This window comes from Saccopteryx bilineata, chromosome 2 (genome assembly GCF_036850765.1).
Source record: "Saccopteryx bilineata isolate mSacBil1 chromosome 2, mSacBil1_pri_phased_curated, whole genome shotgun sequence".
NCBI lineage: Eukaryota > Metazoa > Chordata > Mammalia > Chiroptera > Emballonuridae > Saccopteryx > Saccopteryx bilineata.
Genome location: NC_089491.1, coordinates 121,139,460 through 121,162,851, shown reverse-complemented (window position 1 = coordinate 121,162,851; position 23,392 = coordinate 121,139,460). Strand labels below are relative to the sequence as shown.

The window sequence follows — 23,392 nt, the reverse complement described above, 5'->3', positions numbered from 1 at the left end:
ACTTCAATTTTTCTGAATTTGCTGATGTTGTTTTTGTGGCCCAACATATGGTCAATTCTTGAGAATGATCCATGTACACTGGAGAAAAATGTATACTCAGTCACTTTGGGATGAAATGTCCTGTAGATGTCTATCATATCCAGGTGCTCTAGTGTTTTGTTTAAGGCCACTATGTCTTTGTTGATTCTCTGTTTGGATGACCAATCTAGAGCCATCAGCGGTGTATTGAGGTCTCCAAGTATGATTGTATTTTTGTCAGTTTTTGTTTTAAGATCAATAAGTAGCTGTCTTATATATTTTGGTGCTCCTTGGTTTGGTGCATATATATTAAGAATTGTTATGTCTTCTTGATTCAGTGTCCCCTTAGCCATTATGAAATGGCCATTTTTGTCTCTGAGTACTTTTCCTGTCTTGTAGTCAGCATTATCCGATATGAGTATTGCTACACCTGCTTTTTTTTGGATGTTATTTGCTTGGAGTATTGTTTTCCAGCCTTTCACTTTGAATTTGTTTTTATCCTTGTTACTTAGATGAGTTTCCTGTAGGCAGCATACAGTTGGATTTTCTTTTTTAATCCATTCTGCTACTCTGTGCCTTTTTATTGGTGAGTTTAATCCGTTTACATTTAGTGTAATTATTGATACTTGTGAGTTCCCTATTGCCATTTTATATCTTGCTTTCTGTTAGTTTTGTGTCTTGTTTGATCCTTCTCTTTCGTTTTTCTATCTTTTGTTTTTATTTGGTTGTATTCCATACATCTTTCCTCTGTTGCTATCTTTTTTATGTCATGTGCTTCTGTGGTGGTTTTTTCAATGGTGGTTACCTTTGAGTAATGAAAAGGGTCCCTACCCTGTTCATTGTAGCGAACTATTTTGTGAGTACTTTTGCACTCCATCGTCCTTTGCTACTGTTAATCTCCATCTTCTCCCCCTCTTTCTTTTTGTTGTTGTCACAGTTTAAATTTGGTTTTATTGTGTTCTTCTTGGAGCTTTTACTTGTGGCTCTGTTTTTTTTTTGTTCTTTGTATCTGATTGGAGAACCCCCTTTAGTATTTCCTAGAGTGGGGGTTTTCTGATGATAAATTCCCTCATCTTTTCTGTATCTGTGAATGTTTTTATTTCTCCTTCGTATTTGAAGGATAGCTTTGATGGGTATAGTATTCGTGGCTGAAAGTTCCTCTCTTTCAGGACTTTAAATATTGGGGTCCACTCTCTTCTAGCTTGTAGAGTTTCTGCTGAGAAATCTGATGATAATCTAATGGGCCTTCCTTTATATGTTGTATTCTTCTTTTCCCTGGCTGCCTTGAGAATTTTTTCGTTGCTGTTGGTTTGTGTCAATTTCATTATGATATGCCTTGGAGTAGGTTTGTTGGGGTTAAGAAAACTTGGAGTTCTGTTTGCTTCTTGAACTTGAGGCTTTAGTTCTTTCCACAGGCTTGGGAAGTTCTCATCTATTATTTGTTTGAGTATGTTCTCCATTCCATTTTCTCTCTCTTCTCCCTCTGATATACCTATTATTCTTATGTTATTCTTTTTGATGGAGTCAGATAATTCTTGTAGGGCTATCTCATTTTTTTTAATTTTTGAGTCTCTTTCTTCTTCTCTCTGTTGTGCCTCAAGTTGCTTGTCTTCAATTTCACTAATCCTCTCTTCTATCTGACCTGTTCTATTATCTAAGCTTGTTATTTCGTTTTTCAGCTCGTGAATTGAGTTTTTCATCTCTGTTTGATTTGTTTTTATAGTTTCAATTTCCTTGGACATATATTCTTTGTGTTCATTCAGTTGTTTTCTGAGCTCCCTAAATTGCCTTTCTGTGTTTTCTTGTATATCTTGGAGGATTTTTAGTATTTCTATCTTGAATTCTCTGTCATTTAGCTCCAAGGTTTCCAATATATTAAATTTTTTCTCCATAGATTTTTCCTCATCTAGCTGTGTTACCTCTGTTTCTTTTGTATCCATGATATTCGATTTTCTCTTCCTTAATGGCATCTGAGGGTGGTTTTGTTGATAGTATTAATGAGATTTAATAAAGAATAAAAAGTTAAAAAAAATAAAAATAAAAAAAATAAAAAATCGAAGAGTTGTTTTTTTAAAAAAAGAATTAATAATGAAATAAAGAAAAATATAATAAAATAAAAATTAAAAAAAAAGGAAATTATTCCCCCCTTCCTTTTTTCCTCTCCTCTCCTCTCCCCTCTTTTTTGAGAAAATCTTGTGGTAGACTGTGAATTATAACAAACAATGCCTGTGATGGAGGGCCTGAATTGGGGAAAAGTAATAAAGGGGGAAAAAAAAAAAAAGGAAAGAAAAAAGAAAAAAAAGAGCGTATGGACCCACAAAAAGCAAATAAGGAAAAAATTTGGGTCAAGAATAAAATGATTTGCTTTTAGGTGTTGGTTGTCTAAGCGTTATGATGAGAGGAATAAGAGGAAAACGGAAAAATGGGGGGACAAATTAAAAAATTACTGTTGTATTTAGTGGAACAAGAATTAGATAATATGGAGGCCCTGGCCGGTTGGCTCAGCGGTAGAGTGTCGGCCTGGTGTGCGGGGGACCCGGGTTCGATTCCCGGCCAGGGCACACAGGAGAAGCGCCCATTTGCTTCTCCACCCCCCACCCCCTCCTTCCTCTCTGTCTCTCTCTTCCCCTCCCGCAGCCAAGGCTCCGTTCGAGCAAAGATGGCCCGGGTGCTGGGGTGGCTCCTTGGCCTCTGCCCCAGGCGCTAGAGTGGCTCTGGTCGCCACAGAGCGACGCCCGGGAGGGGCAGAGCATCGCCCCCTGGTGGGCAGAACGTCGCCCCTGGTGGGCGTGCCAGGTGGATCCCTGTCGGGCGCATGCGGGAGTCTGTCTGACTGTCTCTCCCCGTTTCCAGCTTCAGAAGAAAAAAAAAAAAAAAAATTAAAAAAAAAAAAAAGAATTAGATAATATGGAGAGCCAGGGATGGGAGCACTGCTAGTGAGTTAAAAAGGTGAAGTAAAAACCCCCCAAAATGCCACAAACATAGGTTTGAGTCCCAGATAAGATAATTTGTTTGTTATTGAGGTTTGAATGAGAGGAGATGTAAAGGAGAAAGGAAGAAACTAATATAGAGGGAGAAAAGAAAGAGAGAGAGAGAAAAAAAGAGGGAACCACTAAAAGAAGAAAAAAGAAAGGAGAGAGAGAGAGAGAGAGTTAAGGGTTTTGGAGTGCAACCCTCATAGAGAGAAAGAAAGAGAAGAGAAAAGATAATGGGAGATGTAACACTTATGGGTAGTGTAGTTCAAGGAGAGGAGAGAGTAAGACAGGCAGAGAGTTAATCGGCCAAATTGGAGGAGAAAAAAAAGTATCAAGAATAAAGATAAGAGAAACAAACGAACAAATATAATAAAATGGGATAGGTTATAAAGTCTGCGGATTATTCTTGATTTTGAGAGGTTATCTTCTTGCTTTTTCTTTTCTCTCCCTCTTCCTGGTCGGTGACTCTGTACCCCGGGTTCTGCCCCTTTGGCACGCTCAGGTAGAGGTTTGCAGTTGATAAGTCTCTATGGCAATGTCATGTATTGTGCTTTAGTCTCGTTGGCAGTCGAAGCTCATTAGTATTTATAGGCTCCGACAGTGAGAGAGTCTGTGTTCCTGGAGCCTTTCTCCTAGTCTTTCCTTCCTCAATTAGTAGCCTGATAATCCAGCTATGGGGTTGCTGCTGCCTCTGCCTGGATAGTAAGAGGCTCAAAGAGCTGGCAACTCCCCACTCTATTTCCACTCAGCACAGGGCTCTGGGTAAGGCTCAGTCAGTCAGAGCTGCTAGCATAATCAGGCGGGCTTTCTGCCCACTCAAAGACCTCTGGCTCTGCCACTCTGTCCGGTAACACAAGCGGGCACCCACTTCCGGGGCGCTTGGAGGAAACTCTCACTCACTGTCTGCGACCAGGATATCCAGCCAGCAGTCTCACGCTCTGAGTGAAACCCCCAACCACAGGGAAAAGTTGCAGCGTTGGAATTGAGTCTCGCTCCGTCCCCGTGCGCGGCTTTTGCAAGGCGCTGGGGCGGCTCAAGATTCCGCTTTGGCCCACACAAAGGCCCCTGACTCTGCCCCTCTGTGCGATAACATGGGCGCACACTGCTGAGGCACTCAGAGGGATTGCTCACTCCTTATCTGCGCGCGCAAACCAGGATATGAGGCCGGCCGCGTTTCCCTCTGAGTGAAATACCCTCCAGCACGGAAAATCTCCACCATTGGAATTAGGTCTCACTCCCTCCCGTGCGTGGCTTTCCCAGGGCGCTGGGGCTGCCCAGAGACTCTGCCCTCAGCCCACAGAAAGGCCTCTGACCCTGCCTCTCCATGGGGCAACACGGGCACCCACTCTCGGGGCCTAGGAAGAAATTCTCGCCCACTAACTGCGCACCGACCAGGAGACCGGGTAAAATGGCCGCTCCGCTTGTCTTTCTTTGTTTGGGTTTGGCGCGAGTGTTAGCTTGTATTGCCCGGGTTGCCACAGGATCAGATTTTCCTCGGCTTGGATCTCCGTGCCACAGCCTGGTTCGGCCGTTTGTGCCGCGGCGGCCTGGATCTATTCACCCCCTTTGCCCGCCTCAGTTTCTATATTCACAGTTACCAGAGAAAGCCGCCCTGTTTAGGTTAGTGAGAAAGGAGGAGCATTTCTTACTCCCTATTTCCTTCGGGGTTTGGTTATATATTTAGCCAATTTTTCACTCAATCATACCTTTGGGTGTATTGCAAAGCATCTGGAAGCTCCAAGTATAGGTTTTTCTGTTTCTGGTTGAAGATCTTGTTGAGTTTTGGGGGAGATTTATCGGTATCGCTTCCTACCCCGCCATTACTCTGACATCATCTCTTTTGTGTTTATTCTTGAATGTACCTTAGGTTGGTGGGTATTCATAGAAGTATTGCTTGATCCCAGTGGGCAGTATTTTGACTCTTGTCTAGAAAAATTAGCCTCAAAAGACATTGAAAGTTCTAGGCAGGTACCAGCAACTACCCTGCTCTGAACAGGTATACTTGAGTGTTTACTAAGTGAGCCCAAGAAGTCACAACATGGGGTGTTTTCCACACTGATGAAACTCCAAACTGTCTCTGTTCTGTGTTCAAACTGATGTGTCTTCCCATTTAATAAGTACCTGTCTAATAGGCTTTTGATAGGACAAGATAACAAAAAATCAATATGGCAAGGGGTGTCGTCCGTTTGTTCACTCTACAACCATTAAGTGGCCACTCCATGCCAGGCCCTGGGCAGTTCCCATATTTTCTGCCTTCTTGGCTGGATTTCCAGAAAATGGAATATTTTAATAGAAAGTTGAACTGGAAACCTTGGTCAAGGATGCAGAGAAAAGTTTCCAAAAATGCTCTGTGTCTCCTTATGGAAAAATATATCCCAGATTTAACCATGAGAACTACAGTTTCATAATTGGCAGTCTAGTTGTCATTTCTCTGTTGATTATTTTAAAAAGGTTATTACTGATTCTTAATGTATTCTTCCTGAGTAATCAACCCATAGTTAAAAGCAAGCATTTCAAAATGTGCTATATTGTTTGCATATAGCAAACACTATGAGTCTTAAAATAGAACACTTATCTTTTCTAGTCACACAATTGCTGGAATGCCACCTGCTGAAAAAAGACCACTTACCATTAATTTTACTATCAGACACGGACTATTCTGCCTGAAGAGTGAGGCATGATAAGTCTTCCTGATAGAAAGAAAAAAATAATTAGGCAGCATTCATAGCAGCATAAAGAATAAAACTGTGCCCTACCTGTAAAGCCAGTAGGCACAGCTACCATCACAGCAGCCTGGCCCATGCAGGTTCGCATTGGATTCGGACAATCGGTAAAGAAACAACGGAGCTAAGAACTGATGGGCCATTATATTTAATCCTATCTTGCACCCGGCGGGCAAGTAAAAACACACACTGGGCTCCAAAATCCACTCACATTCAGTGCTCACAAAGTTACTGACTTATCCAAGTTTCCTAGAATCAAAGGTTTCTAGCTCACCAGACTTATTCACCTCTGTTCTCCATCTCCTTCCTTCTCCCTGCACAAACTCTGCACAAACTGGCTTCTCACTCAACACTCCGCCATCTTGGCTGCTTCTCCAGGCCTCCTCCACGTGGCCTTTCTCTGCTCTCTGCTCTCTCCTCTAATGCTAATCTCAGAAACCAAGAGACCAAGCTCCTGTTCTGCCCCCATTTTATAGTATAGATTCAAAATTTTTAATCCAATATACAAAATAGGGAAGTCTCTAATACAAAGTCACTTATCAGAGACATGATGGGATTGCACCACCCCACATCAAAAAGGGTGGGAAAGGCTTAATCCCCAAACCAAGCCCCAGGCTACAAGGATTCTGCCTGCCCACAGCCCGCCCCCAACATGCATTAATATTACCTGGGTGATGGCCTCCACGTGGGCAGCGCCATCTTTAACAAAGTGAGCATAATACATTTTATCTGCCCAACATTACCCAAATCGTAGTACCCTCAGTAAGATTTTTATTCCATTAAGATATACTTATCACTCACTATAGGGCAGTTGCTATCCCCATAGTCTCTAGTGTTTTTATTATTGTGCCTTAAAATTTGCACCTGGAAATTAAACTCCTTGCTTTAAGCCCAATGTATAGAAGGAATTGTTTTAAAATGCAAATAATGCATTAGGCATATTTCTGAAAGAAATCTTTAATGATTTGTTTTCAAATATTTCTGCCATGATAAAGGTCATCACATAATTGTTGCCCCCTCCCCCCCCCACTAGCCACTGGCCACTGGCAGGACAATGGGAACAATGCTCTTAAATCCCTAATTCATGGATTATGAGGAATGAAGAGGGTCTCACTCACAGTCGTTTTCCACTCAAGGAAACCAAGGCCCAGGGAAGCAACATGCTAAGGTCACACAAGAAGGTCAAAGTTGAGAATCAGGAGTCATAAACTGAATGCCCTTGCCACTCAATTGTGTTGCCCCTTACATGAGTCTCCTGTGCCTGCTATATAAAATTACCACCAACTGGGTGGCTTAAAACAACAGAAATGTATGCCCTCATTGTTCTATAAGCCAGAAGTCCAACATCAAGTTGTTGGTAGAGGCACACTCCCTCTGAGAGGTCAAGGGGAGGCCTGTCCTCGCTTCTTCATCTAGGTGTTCATTGGCTGTGGCTGCATCACCCCTGTCACTGCCTCTGTCTACACATGGCTCTTTCTCTTCTCTGTGTCTTTTCTCAAGGTGCCTGAGATATACACAGATTGTTGGATTCAGGGCCCACCCAGGTAATACAGAACAATCTCATCTAGAGATCTTTCATATAATTACATCTGCAAAGATCCTTGTTACAAATAAGATCCCATTCATGAATTCCAGGGGTTAGGATGTGAACATATCTTTTGGGGGATGTTGGGGACCACAAGCTGACAGGGTTCTTGTGGTTTAGATTTGGGGGGACAGAGGTGTGGGGAACTGGCAGTAAGCTGACAGTCTGCCCAACCCCCACCTCACTTGCTTGGTTAAGTTGCTAAAGGCTAAGTCTTTCCCCACAACTCCATGTTAGCTGTGAGGCTGGATTGTTTCCACTCATCCCGTCCTCCATGTTCCTTGGAGAGACTGGAGCCAGTTTTCTTTTTATTCTTTGTTTTGTGAAATTAAGATGTTATATATGGTGGGGGTTTTCTGCACTTGGGAGAATTCTTGGATTGTCTTGGAAATGTGATCAGCGATATCATTGATTTGCTAATGACTTTTTCTGCCCTATAAATAAAGCAGGGTTGGGGATGGAGAGCTCTCTCTGACTTGCCATCAGCTTACAGAGGCCTATTGATCCTATCCTTTTTCTCTTTAATTTTATTTCTTCATTCTGCATCATTCTCCCTCAGGACCTGGAATTACTGGATGTGCTGGTTCACAGCAGGGGAACTTCTACCCAATTCCCCATTTCTCTTCCTTTGCCTAAAGTAGTAGCCATCACTATATTTATTTTTAAAAACACTATGTGCTTTAAAATGGTTTTTACTACCTGTTTCTCTTTTTCTTATTTACATGTCCCTTAGGAGTCAGATTTGTGTATTTGAATTTTGAACTCTGGCTCTTTCACTAACAATGTGGACTTGGGTGGATTTCTTACCTATCTCTTTAAGTGTCAGTTTCCTCCCCTCTATAATAAGCACAATAATTTCCACTTCCTGGAGCACTTGTGAATATCATTATGATGCATGTAATGCACTTAACAGGGTGTCTAGTAAAAGTGGGTGTTCAGTAAGTACCAGTTGATTTTAAATTAGAATAGTATTTACCAATGCCAGTCTATTCAAAGTGTATGCATTTGAGGTCCACTGGGGACACATTTCCAGCAGCCAGAAGCTTTTCTGGCACTGACATGGGAAAGCAGGCTCATTGTTGAGTGTTGACTCATGGGTGTACGGCCCGCTCAGCAGTGGGAGAGAATTCTCTGGATTCTCTAAATTACTTCCATCCCAGCCCACACCATGGACCTTCAGATCTTCAGCAGAGGGCAGAACAAGGAAATGTATAAGAAGGAAGACAAGATTATTCCAGCAACCATGGGACTAGTCCCTTCGGACCTGACCAGCCCGGGGCAACGCAACTCAGGGTTAGTGAACGTGTAACGTGTTGGGTTTCTGAATGTGAAGGTTTGGGGGGAGGCGGCTGGTAAGCCTGAAGGCCATGAAGTCTGAGGTAGGCACCCAGTTATTCAACTTTCTAGGTCCAAAGTTTTCTATTGGAGCAAAGAACCAGATAGACCAGCAGCATCAAAGCAAAAAAAAAAAAAAAAAAAAAAAGAGGCATTTCTCAAGGATGTTTGTTTAGTGTCCTTTCCCAACAAATAAGAGCATGAGGTTATACGGCACTTACACAGAGACAATGGGCTGCCGGCCACACCCCAAACATTTTGCATTTATTATTAGTTCATTTCCTAGCTTAATATCTGTCTGAGGAAATTAGGTATCAAAAAATTCCTTTCCCGCCCTACCCCACTCACACACTATTTTGTTTGGGAGAGATAGCTTAAAATTCGGAACTTATTGCAATGATTTCTCCCAGTGGATATTCAATCTAGAACCAGATGCAATGATCCTGCGTTCATGCCATATTTTATAAGAAGTGATTTTGATATTTGGAATAGCAAAACTAAGATACTGGTTTAGAATTACCAACATCTCTCCCTCCATGAAACCTAAATCCAAAGTCATTTTTAAGTCATTGCAATTATTGCATTAATATCATTACTCCAATGATCTGAGCAAGTCCGCTGACACAGACATAAGTCCCTTTTCAGAGGTCCCAGAAATCCAGTCCACTTCCAGACTTGGGTGAAACAGGGCAGGTTTTCTGCACCGATTCGTGTCTCGTTATGTTATTCTGTTCAGGTGTTCTTTCTTAGTGTTTTCCTAGGTCACCACATGGTTGCAACTGTAATTTGATAATTTTATTAACCCACCCCATCTTCTAATGAACATAAAAATGTCATGTTCACGGAAATTCTGTTATGCCCTCTCAGGAACATGCCCACCTTTCCAGAATGAGCATCCTGGGGTTTGAACACCAAGGCAACAAAGCCAAGGTCACGGCGCCAGCCTTGTGTGAGCCAATTGTCTTAGCTCTGCTCCCTGTATACAAACTGGAACTCCCAAACCTGGCCTGTGTGCTCCCAAGTGGAAGCTTAATTCAGAAGTTACCCTAGACAAGGGAGAAATGGATTGGAGTAATTTAACCACCTTTAATGAGGAGAGAGGAACCAAATTGCATTTTACTATTATATATGTATATGATTATTCATTCATATTCCAAAATGGAAAGCAAATTCATTTGAGGACTGTATGTACAATATTCTGTAGGTCAAAATACCTATTTATTCAACAAACATATTTAAATACCTGCTTTATGTCGAGTTCTATGTTAGTGCAGAGATTCTATGGTATTTAAAACACTGCATGCACTTTCAATGAAATCGTTATAAAAATACAAAGTGGGGGGAGAGGAGCAAGGGAAAGAGAGTTGGGTCTCCCTGAGCAGATAAAAAACAAACAAACTCCTGGATGAAGAGACTCTAGGCTGGATTTTAGAGATGAGTATGAGTTTGCCAGGCAGACAAAGTGGAGATAGACAGGCAGATGGGAACTCCCTGAGCCAAGGCATGGAGGCATCAAGTGCAGGGTAAGTTTACAGAATAGTGAGCAGCTAGCTATTCCTGGAGTACGTGTTCTGCAGGAGTTGGTGTCAGGAAACTACAGAGAATTCTAGGTGCATGCAGGTTTGGTTATGGTTCCATTTACACAACAAATGTTTATTGAGCTCTTACTAAACACAGGAATTTAGACCATATGCTAGGAGCTTAGGGTAAGAGAGGAGATAAGACTTGAGTCTGTAAAACTACCTTATAAAGCAAGATACTTTACAGGAGGAAGGACAATAGTAGAGGAGTACTTCATGCATTGGTGGTTATCAAAAACAATGGATTGAGTACTAAATAAGCACCCACCAATGTGAAAGCTAACAAGATGTGTTTCTTGCACTGAAGGGGCTGGCAGTCTAGTGGAGAAAACAGACATATAAATAGAACATTATATCATACTACATTCAGTCATTATTATAATAGCATTTATTAACAGCTTACTAAGTTCCAGACACTGATCTAAGTGCTTTATATTGATTAGCTTTGTTTATCTTCACACAATAGGTAGGTATGACTATTGTCTACATTTCACAAATGGCAAACTCAGGGCCAAAGAGGTTATTAACTTGCTCAATCAAGGTCACATAGCTAAGCTTAAAATCCAGGCAATTGACTCTTCATTCTTAACCATTACTCCAGAGAACTAGAAAAGTATGGAAGAGAAACACATAAGCCAGCCTAGAGGCGATGAGGGAAGACTCATTCTTCTCCTCCAGTGGAGGGTATGTTCTCTCTGAGATCTCCAGAAAACATAGAGATTGCTTATAGAGACATATGGAGCTACCAACTCATTATACTTACCAAATTGTATAACACCTAAAGTTAAAGCTCAAAAAAGTAAACTTTTCTCTCAATGTTCACCTACTTATATTTCTCATTCAAATTATTTCAGGTTTTCTAATCTCCTCTATCCACATAAATAGCAAATTTCATTTATGTTTCTGAGGTCTTAATCAAGAAAAGTATGAATTTTACAGGAAAGCTTCTAATATTTCTTTTTCAGGGGAACTTATCTTGTGGGCTCCCAGCATTTTATGTTGTATGATACCTTTTAAATAGCACTGTGAAAATTCCTGGCTGGATTTGTATACTGCTAATTCATAATGTATCAGTTCCAGTGTCTTATATCTAAGACGATGAAACTGGAATTATACTCCCCACTCAAATTGCTATAACTTTTCCAAGTCCCACCTAATTCTGATCATTCCATCTTCATAACCATCACTGGGTTGCCAAATAACAAAAAGGGGAGGGTTGTAAGAAATTGAGCTGTAGCCCTAATGATCTTATAAAACCTTGTGATAAGTAAGTGGCAAAAAAAAAGCCACAAGAATGCAGAATGCCAAAAGGTGACCTTATTCTTGGAAAAGGAATTCCAGGATGGGGAGATTGTGTCATTTGTCTGCATGTAATAGAACCCAACAAGAACAACCTAAACAATAAAGAACATTTATTTTGTAACATAACCACAGCTCAGGCCAGGGCAGATGTCAGCCACCTTCTGGGCTCTTTCTGTTTTCCTGTTGTTCTGTTACCTTTGCAGGGTTACTGGTATACTTTCAGGTATCAAGCTATATTCAAGAAAGTAAGAAGGGCAAAAGGTAAAAGAAAGAAACTAGGGGAAGAAGTGTTTGGAACATAGATATTATGTGCAGGCTTCAGAATGTATAGAAGACTTCAATATGATGTTCTCGAATTGTTATTTATACAACAAGCCTGGAGATGACATCGTTCTTATGGCACAAGCTCTAGAGAAGTAGTTTAAACAGAAATTATTGCAGATGCCCCAAGAACAGCAAGTTGTGGGTGGTAAAGAAAGAATGAAGAAAGATGATAAATCCAGAGCCTGGCCGGGTGGTGGCACAGTGGATAGAGTGCCAGACTGGGACACAGAGGACCCAGGTTTGAAACTCCAAGGTCACCAGCTTGAGCACAAGGTTATCTGGCTTGAGCGTAGGATCATAGACATGACTCTATGCTCACTGGTTTGAAGCCCAACATCGCTGGCTTGAGTGCAAGGTCACTGGCTTGAGCAAGGGATCTCTTGCTCTGCTGTAGCCCCCTGGTCAAGGCACATATGAGAAAGCAATCAATAAACAGCTAAGGAGCCACAATGAGAAATTAATGCTTCTCATCTCCTTCCCTCCCTCCCTATCTGTCTGTCCCTCTCTCTCTGTCTCTCTGTCTCTGCCACAAAAATAAATAAATAAACTAGAATATCCATTCAAAAAAAAAAAAAAGAAGCTAGGGAGCTCAGTTCACTTTGAAAAAGTTTACCAGAAGCCACACCCTGCAACTTCTGTTTAAATCTTATTGGCCAGATTCGGGCCAGATATGGCCTCTGCTAGCTGCACGAGAGTCGTATTACATCGGCGCATGCCACCCCAAACAAAGCAGAGTTTTGATAGTTAGATAAATGTACATTTGTTTGGCAGCTAGAAATGTATGGAAAATTATCCTGAAGTTTTTTAATTAAAAAAATAGAGGAAAAGAGATAGTAGAGAAAAGGCAGTCAAAACAGATTTTAAAACCCCTGGGAATACTGCTAATTAAATAAAGCCAAGCCAATTTTATCCAGGTTTTTCCCTTTTAAGTTACCTAGATAATTCACGGTTCTAAATCTTATAGAACAAATTGGGGTTGGAAATTTTTAGAGAGGGCAAACAGAGAGCAAAGCATTTCCAGCAAAAGCGCAGAAGTGTGGAACATTTGTGTGGGCCATGACAACCCATTTCCTGTTTCCAGAGATACAGTGCAATATAAGGAGCCATATTATAAAAGGTTTGTGGATATGCTTTAAAAAGGTATTTATCTGGTACAGAATGAAGAGCCACTGAAGTGTCTGAGGCCAGGAGGGACTAAGTCAGACTTGCATTTTGGATGATTCGTGTTTAGTGACGAGGTGTAGGTGGAATCAAGAAGATAAAGCTGAAGGTGAAGAAGTAAGTCAAGAGGAAACTGTTTAACACGGATGGAAGATGCTGAGGGCCTGATCTAGTGAGGATGCAGAGGAGTGCCCAAATAGGAAAATTTACTTCTTTGAACATCGAGACTTCTTGGAAGAAGCAGCCTTTTATGACTAAAAATTAATTTTCTTTCATGCCTACAGCATCTATCTGCAGAATCTGAGGCAGCCTTACTTCATATATTTTTTAGAAGTTTATGGGATGTAAGCTATGCATTCATATAAATTCCTAAACAACTTGTCTTGCTATTCATGAGAAAAATGCTTTTGACAAGAGGCTAAAAATTTGAAATAACTCAAAATCTAAAGGCAGAAAAAGTCTACATCAAAGTACTTGTAGCCTCAAAAATCAGTTGTTTTCCAACCCTGGCGAGCTTTTAGGGAGGTGGAAAAACTACAGATTCAGAGACCCACCTTCAGACCTCCTGGGTCAGAATCCTGAGGGCGAGACTTGGGGATGGGTATTATAATAAATTCCACAAAGTACCCTAATATGCACTACACTTGGTTCAACAGCATGATAGGCCTGACTGGGCATAGCCAGGACCCTGACATCAGACATATTGATGAGAAAGGGGACATAAGATACAATCATGTACAACTGAGAGGCAAGAGATGGAAATATAGGCAGCAAGGCCATCACTCATGTAGAAGGTTGGAAGCATAAAGCTTAGCTACAAAGCCTGGAGGACTTTGGCATTAGGGAAGAGGAAGCAGCAGGGGAAGGGTTGGGCTGAGGAGACTAACAGGGCTCCAGGCATGGCCATTTTGTGGGGAATGAGTAATGGACCAAATCATAATATCCAAAGTATAACAGACCCAGACTCTCAACTTCCACGGCAATTCCATGCTTTTGTTGGTAAATTTAGACAAAGTTTCTCTGTATATAAGGTAACCTATATACTAAGCTATTTGTTGATGAGAGAGTGTGTGTTTAGAAATTACACTGGTCAATAAGTAGAAAGAATTGCACCTCTCATCTCTCAGAATAGACCAAAGGAATATCTAAACAGCTCCGATGAGGAAGCTATGAAAATTGCTACAATTCGATGCTATCAGGCAGGTTCCCAGTGGGGCAGATACCTTACCCCTTTGCTCCTTAGAGATCACTGAGTATATGCCAGTGGCTTTGGAGCTACCTGCCACTCTGTCTGATAAGTAAACCATTTATTTTTATGAATGGCCAACAGACAGAAAGTTTCATGAAGTGGAGTAGAGAAAAGAAGGTGGATAGAGGCCTGTTGCTAAGCTTTACCAACCATAGTTCTCATTTTTGTCTGGGAAAAATGAAAGTACTGATTCTAAACAATCAGCCTCGATCTCTAGGGGTGCTGGGGGCCGTACCATGCCTCCTGCTCCCTCTGAGGCTCTTCGAATAATTGGCAAAGACTCTTGTGTCTCAGGGCTTTCTCCAAGTGCCCCTCTGAGTCAGAACATATTGGGTATGTTTGTGCTGACATTTTTGAGAGAGCTGCTCTGCTTTGGATTAGTCAGAGTCCTAAATGGTCAGTAAAGCTCAGAAAGGTGTAGGGTATACATCACCATCGCCCTCCTGTGCCTGGAGCCTGAGCAGTCTCCAAATCCTTCCTAAAAAAGCAGACATTCATCAGGCTGGTGACAGTCTTCCTGAATGCCCAGAGGTGGTCTGATGATGACCCAGCCTGCATGCTGGCTCTAAGCTCTCTCCTTCTGTCTCCTGCGCACAGGTTCTATGAGCACAGACGGAGCTCTGTGGTACTCAACTTACCTGGACTTGAGGTATTCCCCGGGGACCTTCTGGTGTCAAATGGAGCAGCCGATTACCTGTGCTGCCACCCACTTCTGCTGCTGAATTCAGGTGTTGTCATTCAGCATACTTATATGACATGCCTGCTATGGGAAGGCTATTGTAATAAGCAGTGGGGGGTAGGGGCAGGGGGTTCAAAATATTTAATGACCAATACATGTGAATTAACAAGTTAAAACAGATATCTCCCCAAATTAGGGCAGGGATCAGCCATGAATTACTAGAACCAGCTGATATGACCCTGGTATTGGCCATTCTACTTACAGAGCTGGATTAGGTAGAAGCCTTGTTGCAAAAGTTCTCTGGTCAAATAATCTGCCCCAGATCCAGGATGTGGAACAGGTAAACCCATGATGGTCACCATCTTGGAGCTGAATGCTCTCTCTGGTCTGGTGGGCAGCTTCCCAATGATTGTTGCAATACCACACCCCCCTCCTGCTCACCATGTAAAGATAGAGGTCCTGGTGACAGCAGATAACTGTTAGAGAAGCCCAATTTTAAACTCCTTGGGAAGAGGGTATGGTGGAGAACGTTGCACCACTTTTACTGTGCAGTATAGGATGTGACGCAAGGCACACAGCAAAGAACAGCTTGATTTAGAAGCATCACATAGAAGTGAGGAGCTGTTTCTTAGCATGGTGATTTTCAAACTTTAACTAGCATCAGCATCACCTGGAGAGCTTTTTAAAAAACAGTTTACTGGGCTTTGCCTCCAGAATTTCTAACTCAGAAGGTCTGGAGCAAGTCTCCAGAATCCACATTTGTGACAATTTCCCAGGTAATCTGAAGCTTCCCAAGGAGTTTAGAATTGAGCTCTCATGTCCCCAAATCATGGTAAAATGCAGTCAGTGCTGCTCAAGCTTTGATGTGCATGTGAGTCCCCTAGATGTATTGTTGAAACAGATTCTGAGTCAGCAAAATTTACTATTTAATACAGATAATAAATACTGTGGATACAATAAGAACCTGTTTAAACCTTCTGAATATTTATGAAGCTCTTCCAAAGCCTTAAAATTACCCCCAAAGTTAGAAAAGCAGAGGAGAGAAATTTGTTAAGAGAAGAGACCCCCCCCCCAACTATTGCATTTTAAATTGGACATTAATTTGCCACCAGGCATTTGAAGGCTAAGAGTGGTGAAGCCAATTTGTCCCTAAGGGAGATTCCACCCAAGCTTCCCCTTTCAAATGTTAATAAGGCGGTCAGAGTGAGCAAAATAATCAGTTGGACAAGTGCCTTCCAAGGTTCTAACAGGAAAGTCCCTCAAGCAAACCCATTGTAGAAAATGCTGCTAGGTGATTGCCTCCACCTGTGTTGGAAAACGGCTGTGTTAGGCTTGCTCGCTGGTGTACCAGTTGCACGCACTTTGCTTGATTAGTGCGTGAGCACATGGCAGAGGCACATGTGCATAGGTTATATAAGGCTATGGGTGCTTGCGCTCAGAGGGACTGTGGATGGTGGGTTGTGGATTGCCTGCCCTCCACTCTGAGGGGCCATTTTTTGCTGTTTGTTTGCCTAAAAAACAGGTTTTCCCTTGCCTGTGTGCTTGTCCGCCATTGCGAGAATCTATTAAATGGAATAATAGCTCCATGCTTTTTGGCTCTGCAGTTCCTCTACCATCTGCCCGAATCCAGTGTGGATCTGCCTGGCCTCGGCCACCAGAATTACAACCTGATTGAAGTATTAGTTCCCTGATGAGTTGAACAAAAAGAGAGATAGACCTATAAAAAACCTATTTTGCACACTGGTTCATCAGAACCCGAGACGATACCCAGCTTTCTCTGGGTAACACAACAAATTGATGCAAATGACATCCAAATTAGGAGTCCAGCATCTCATCTTTTTATTTCCTGATCATCAAAAGAATGTATTATTGAACAATGACTTCCTTCACAACTCAAAGAAACTCTAAGGACTATTTGGATGGTGGCTAATAGCAACAATAAACCCCCAACATAAAGACTGGTGATGTGTTGGGGACTCTGCGTTTAAACCACATCTGACGATTATTAGGTTGATGCAGTCACCAAATCTCAAATTTGATCAGGTTATTTGAAGCAGCATAGGACAAGAAGGTTTCTGGTAGGTAGATGTGGGGCAGCCCTGTTAGACTTGCTCGCGGGTTTACCAGCTGCAAGCACTTTGCTTGATTAGTGCGTGAGCACGTGGCAGAGGCTCCTGTACATAGGCTATATAAGGCTATGGGTGGTTCCCCTGGGTGGCAATTCTTCCATATGGCTCACCTGCCACTGTGAGGTATAGTTTTCCTTGCTCCCTTGCCCTTACTGCAAATAGATGATTTTCCTTTGTTTATTAGCTCTTTCCTTTTTGTTACTTATTTGCTTGCTTGTCTTTGTGAGCCTCTGATAAACAGATATGGCCCAACCCTTTCCGGCTCTGCAGTTTTTCTACCATCTGCCCAAATCCAAAGTGAACCTGCCTGGCCTCAGCCACCAGTATTACAGTAGAACAGCGTAAAAATGAAGTCTTTCAGCCCCAAGTCCTAAGACTTTCTGTCTTAAATTATTCAACCACTTCATTACATTTTATAGTTTTTTTTCTCCTGAGAGATTAAGAAAAGGAGGCTAAACAATACTTTAGTAAAGAAACAGCGCAATATTACCTCTAGGTAACAATGGAATACCAACGTTTAGGTTGCGATATTGCTCCGCTTCCTTCATTCATCTACATAAATATAAATATTCATTCTGTACCTTCTCAAGAGAAGGAGAGTTAAAGCAGGATTGATCCTGTTTGGCTCTTTGGATAAAGCAGATTTTGTAAAGCACTGCAATGCTCTGTCATTTGTTACTCAAAATCCTAATATCTCTTCTTTAATTTCACTCACCAGAATCTAAAAAGCCGAGGTGGCCTTTCTCCAAGCGAGGAGTGGTGAGTGCTGTGCATTGTCATTTTTGTTTTAATTAAGCTTCCTGTAGCTAAGAAAGCCTCCTCTAGCTAAGAATGGTGAAGAGCCCTTTTATCTTTACATGATGGCAGATGGCACATGAAGTTTAAATTATATTATCACATTCATAGTAATGGCTACAGAACATACCAAATGAGGCCATTTTGTTCAGCAACACAATGCTAATTGCCAATGGTTAATGAGCTCTGCAAAAAAAAAAATCAAAGCAATCCTATCATTGTGATGCTTTACGACTGTAAATTTATAATGATGCAGCTTTGAAAACGGTTCACCCGATGAAGTCAGCTTGCACAAGAGGGTGCTCCAGTTTGCAGTCAGTGCTGTGCATGCTGGGAACATTGAAAAATTCATGAGCTATTATAGAAACAGATTCCACAAATACACTTCTATTTCTGGGAAAGCCAGTTGGATTAGTACCTGTGTTCTTTTTTAAAAAATTCATTCTTGGTACCATCAATTATGAAAGAGTCATATAAATCACATCAGTGGTCACTGAATCTTCAGTGCTGACAACAGCGTTGGCCATGGGGCAGACTTTCCTTCAGGCATTCTGGGGGCAGAGGGAAGGAGCATTCCTGACCACAGCCTGACCCCTTACTCCTTCTTTTGTAGAAGGAGGAAGGACTGACTCTTTTTTTTTTTCTAACAATACCAGTTGCAATACCATTTTTAAATACTGTATCTGAATTAAAAGCTCTCTGAGGTTCTAATCCAGCTGCTCCACTTACTATTCTGTGTCCTTGGTCCAATGAGTCAACCTCCCTCAGCTTCACGTCCTTCCCTATAAAAGCTGGATGGTGATAGTGCCAACATTTGTGTGGTTGTGATGAGTAAATCAAATAATGCATGTGGAGCTTACCCAAGAGCTGGACACGTCTTAAACACTCAATCAATATTGGCCATATCAGTGGTAGTTTTATTTGTAATTAAGTTTTGGAAAATGACTTGTTCTCATCATCAAGTATATGAGTTACTTGCACATGTTTTGTCCAAGCAGAAAAAAAAATTGTATTACTATCTTAGTCAGCTAATGTCTTAGCTCCTATAACAGAATACCACAAAGTGGGTGGCTTACACAACCAATAATTACTTTGCACAGTTCTGGATGCTTGCCTGTGATGGCAAACCTTTTATAAAAACCGCCCACTTTTGCAGTGCTGGTCAACCTGGTCCCTCCCGCCCACTAGTGGGTGGTCCAGCTCTCATGATGGATGGTAGTGGAGCAAACAAACAGTGCCGCGATTGGCCCACCATGAAAGCTGGAACGCCCACTAGTGGGCGGGAGGGGCCAGATTGACCAGCACTGCAAAAGTGGGCTGTTTTTATAAAAAGTTTGAAGACCCCTGCATAGAGCACCAGCATGGTCAGTGGTTCCAGCGCAAGCCCTCTTCCTAGCACATGTGTGGTTACCTTCTCGCTGTGTCCTCATATACTGGCGATAGAGCTCTGCTGTCTCCTCCTCACTAACCTCATGAAAGGGGTTGGTGTCCTTATAAACCCTCATGACCTCATCTAAACCTAGTTGCTTCCCAAAGGTCCTATCTCCAAATACCATCACATTGGGGAATTAAGGCTTTAACATCTAAATTGGGGGTGGGGAAGAGGGGGGGACAGAAACATTCAGCCATAGGGACAGTGTAAACATTATGGGCATCAAATCATATACTAGTAAAACTTTAACTGCATGGTCACTAGGCTGTTTCTCATCATCATTCTCACTTTGCCCCTCTTTCGGGATGTGATTTGACAGTTTCCCCAGCAGGTCTGAGGCAGGTCCTGTGGTACAAGTTTTCCTGGGCTCCTTCCTCATTTAAATGGAGACAGGGCCAGTTACCAGTCAGGTCTGCGGTCTCAGGAGAAGGGAAATCTCCCACCAGCTCTAGGAGCTGCCTAGGAGAGGAGATATCCTTCTAGAAGAAAGGGCTTACCTATGGAAGGGATACTCTCATGAGTTGATTTGATCCATGTATTTTTTCCCCATAAAGAAGCAATTTGTTCCACGTGGTAGGGTGACTGTGTATGCCAAAACCTGAGCTAGATGTCTAAGATGCGAGACACCCATTATCTGCTCATAATTGAAAAGGTCAGATGACATATAAATTGGGAGGGAAAAAAAATGTGATAATTGACTTGCACAAGATTGGAGGTAGGAAGGCAGTGGTACAAATACACAGAGAGGGAATAATTAGTGGAATAACAAAATGTTTTGGCAAATGTTCTCAGTAATGAGAGAACATATCTCAAAGGCTCACTTTCATAAAGATACAGTGTCTGGTTTCCTTCAAATTAATGTCTCCTTGCTCTTTCATTCATTTAGCCTTACTTTTTCCATAATTCAACCTATATAAATGATTATCTGCAAACATACAACAAACACACTGCTATGTTATAATGTATTTTTTTCAACCTATTACACACTTTTCTTTTTCTTACCTTCCTTCCTCTTCTCCTTCTTTTCTAATGAATATGAGTAATAAAAGCATACACAGATATAATGTTTATCACATTATCAGGCCCTACCTGATAGTTTTCTATTTATGTATGTCACGGCTTATATATGTTAACTCATTAATTCTTTCTTCTTTTCTTCTTTTTCCAAGTGAGAGGAAGGGAGATAGAAAGACAGACTCCCACATTCACCATGATCAGGATCCACCAATGCTTTGCCCATCTGGTGCCAGCTTGCAACCAAGCTATTTTTAGCACCTGAGGTGGAGGCTCCACCAAGCCATCCTCAGTGCCTGGGGCCGATGCACTTGAACCAATCAAGCCATGGCTGTGAGAGAGGAAGGGCAGGTAGAGGAAGGGGTGGAGAAGCAAATGGTCACTTCTCCTGTGTGCCCTGACTGGGAATTGAACACAGAGACATTCACATGCAGGCTGACACTCTACCACTGAGCCAACCAACCAGGGCCAACTCATTAATTCTTACAACAGCCCGATAAAGGAAGTAATATTATTATTCCCATTTTTCAAATGGAGAAACTGAGGTTCAGAAAGATTAAATAACTTGCCTGAGGTCACAAAGCTTATAAACAACAGAGTAGGGATTTGTCCCTGGGAAGTCATAGGCCCTCTGACTCTGAGTCTGTTTTAGCCCCAGACATTGAGTTATTCCTCCAAATGTGGGTCCCCATAACCAGGCCAGGGCACTCCGGCCTTCTTTAGCTCATCAGAGCTCTCAAAGAGTTGGTCTATTTTCACAGATTCGATGCCACCTCTTTGTCAGCCAGTCTAAAATATGTCTACTCATGTTCACATAGCACATATATTCATTTTGTTCCAGTCCCACATAACCAATGCCTGCTGTAAATTTCCATCCCACCTACCTCTTAATTATTAACTTTGAGACCCAAGAATTAAGCCTGGTCCTTTCTCTTCTTCATGTTCTGTATCCCTCCAACACCCTTCAAATTCTTCTCACTGCCTCTCCTTACCAATGCCTCCATATTGGAAGCAACATGGCTTCCAACAACAGGTCTGTTACTCTAAAGAGTTAATGTGACCACTGAGAGGACTGTCCCCTCCCTTCTCACTGGTATATTCCATCATGTGCTTTGGTCTGCAGGCTGGCCAGACCCATGGGAAGCCACAGTGAGTGCCCTTTAAGACAGAGGCTGGCGCCCACTTTTCCACAGCACTAATGCTGCGCCTATTGTCTCAGTGACTTTATGTCCCAACAGGCTGCTGATTTTTTATTTCCACAACATGCAGTCACTATGGTTTCAGACATCAACAAAAGGCACATGTCCCAGTTGCTGTAGGTGGTCTCCAACCCTCTCCAAGATTTCTTTGTTACTATAGAAGCTGATGAGTCTCTAACAGGTTTTCTCTTCCAGTGCCAGAGCCCAGCCACAGGCCTTCAGCTCATTCCGTCTCCTTCCGGACACCCCGGGAGCTGCCTACAGTAAATGACCCTGTGCTCTCTTGCTTATTAACATAACGTTGAATAACTCCCACCAAACTGCTTAGATCCGTGCCAGCATCATGACCCTAAGGCAACAGAACAAGTTAAAAAATTATTTGTGATAAACATGCATTTGAAATGCAGCCAAGTTTACGTTAGGAAGCCTTGAACTTGATTTGATAGCATCCTCCTGTTCGAGATAGTTAACATGGCCTTTTTAAGTCGATAAGTCATGCTGTTGCAGCAGAGTACTGAACCAGTGGGGAAAAGAAAATCCCAACATATTAAGTTTTAAAAGGATGTGCAAATATGACACCATTAAAAATGAATTATAAAGACAACCAAAAAAAGATTTTTGGTGGTTATCTGGGGATGAAGGTTACAGGTAACTTTGATTTTCTTTGTGTTTTTCTTGTTTTATCAAATTTCCTGCAATAACCATATTACCTTTGTGATCAGATTTTTAAACTATTATTATTATAAATAAAAATGATTGTAAAAATAAGTGAGTAGTTTTATTCTAAGGCAACTAGTTTTATTCTAAAGCAACATATCCTAGTATTCTTTAGCAGTGAATTACAGTACTGTGTTGGGCAGTTTCTTCAACACTTGGCTTGACCCAGCATCTGCTAACCAAGGGGTAGAACTAAATATCCCAAATACCTTCTGATGCTAAAGTCCTGTAATCCTGTGTTTGGAAAGTTGGAACTATAAAGGACATTATATCACCCCACAGAGTGGGTGTGAAATCTGGAGTCCATCTATTTACTATATAACTATTCCAAGTCTTGGATTTTTCTTTTTTTTTCAGTAATAAAATGAGAAGTTTGAATCAGACATTCTCACCAGCCTCTGTCCTCCAGATCAGGCATTCTTTGTGATTCTATGGGTCAGACTATGGCTGGGAAAGGGCTTTTCAACTGTTCGTGGCTTATAGGCAAAATATGCAGTCTACTCTCATGCATGTTAGGGAACAAAAGTACAGAAGATGCTGAGGCTACTGAAGTCGCGTTGTTAAGAAATTCATGCTTTCAAATCCTGTTTCTATCCATCTTTAAGCAGGGCAGAGACAAACACAAGCATATGTCTGACCTGGAAAACTGCCTCTCCTCTGTGAAGATTACAGACTTCAGAGGCTATGAGTTCCACAGCCTGAAGGTATCTCGCAAACTGCTTACTGAGTGACATGGCTTTTATTGTTGGTTTAGTTATTATTTTATTGCCTTTGTTCATACATCATATCTGCCCATGTATAAGACATTCTCATGATTAAGACGCACCTTAATTTTGAAGCCCAAAATTTGAAAAAAAAATACATAAAGTTATTGAACTTAAGTTTTAGTCATCATAAAATTCATACAACTCCTCAGCAAGTGTGAAAAAGTGAGAAATGCAAGTAAAAAAAATCTACAACCACTAGTATAAATGCACCCAGTTTTTAGACCCCAAATTTTTTGAAAAGGGGTGCATATTATACATGGAGAAATACAGTAACAGCAAAGTGCAGGAGAGGAGCACAGAGGGGGGCCCAGTTGGGTCTGCTCTCTCAGGCACATTAAGACCTCAGGAAGGTCATTTTCTCAGCTCAAACAATGGTCACCAGAGGCCCTGGAGGAATGTCCACAGTGG

General features: G+C 41.8%; 1 protein-coding gene across 1 annotated transcript in view; it reads left to right on the top strand.

Annotated features, from left to right (window-relative positions):
- The first annotated feature begins 8,511 nt into the window (after nucleotides 1-8,511).
- The window catches only part of PLEKHG7 (pleckstrin homology and RhoGEF domain containing G7), a 42,928-nt gene continuing 28,047 nt past the window's right edge, over nucleotides 8,512-23,392 (top strand). The window contains exons 1-4 of the mRNA XM_066254787.1: nucleotides 8,512-8,594; nucleotides 14,850-14,980; nucleotides 17,779-17,819; nucleotides 22,823-22,921. Coding sequence (XP_066110884.1) covers nucleotides 8,545-8,594; nucleotides 14,850-14,980; nucleotides 17,779-17,819; nucleotides 22,823-22,921 — 321 coding nt within the window. The 5' untranslated portion in view covers nucleotides 8,512-8,544. The remainder of the gene's footprint in view (nucleotides 8,595-14,849; nucleotides 14,981-17,778; nucleotides 17,820-22,822; nucleotides 22,922-23,392) is intronic.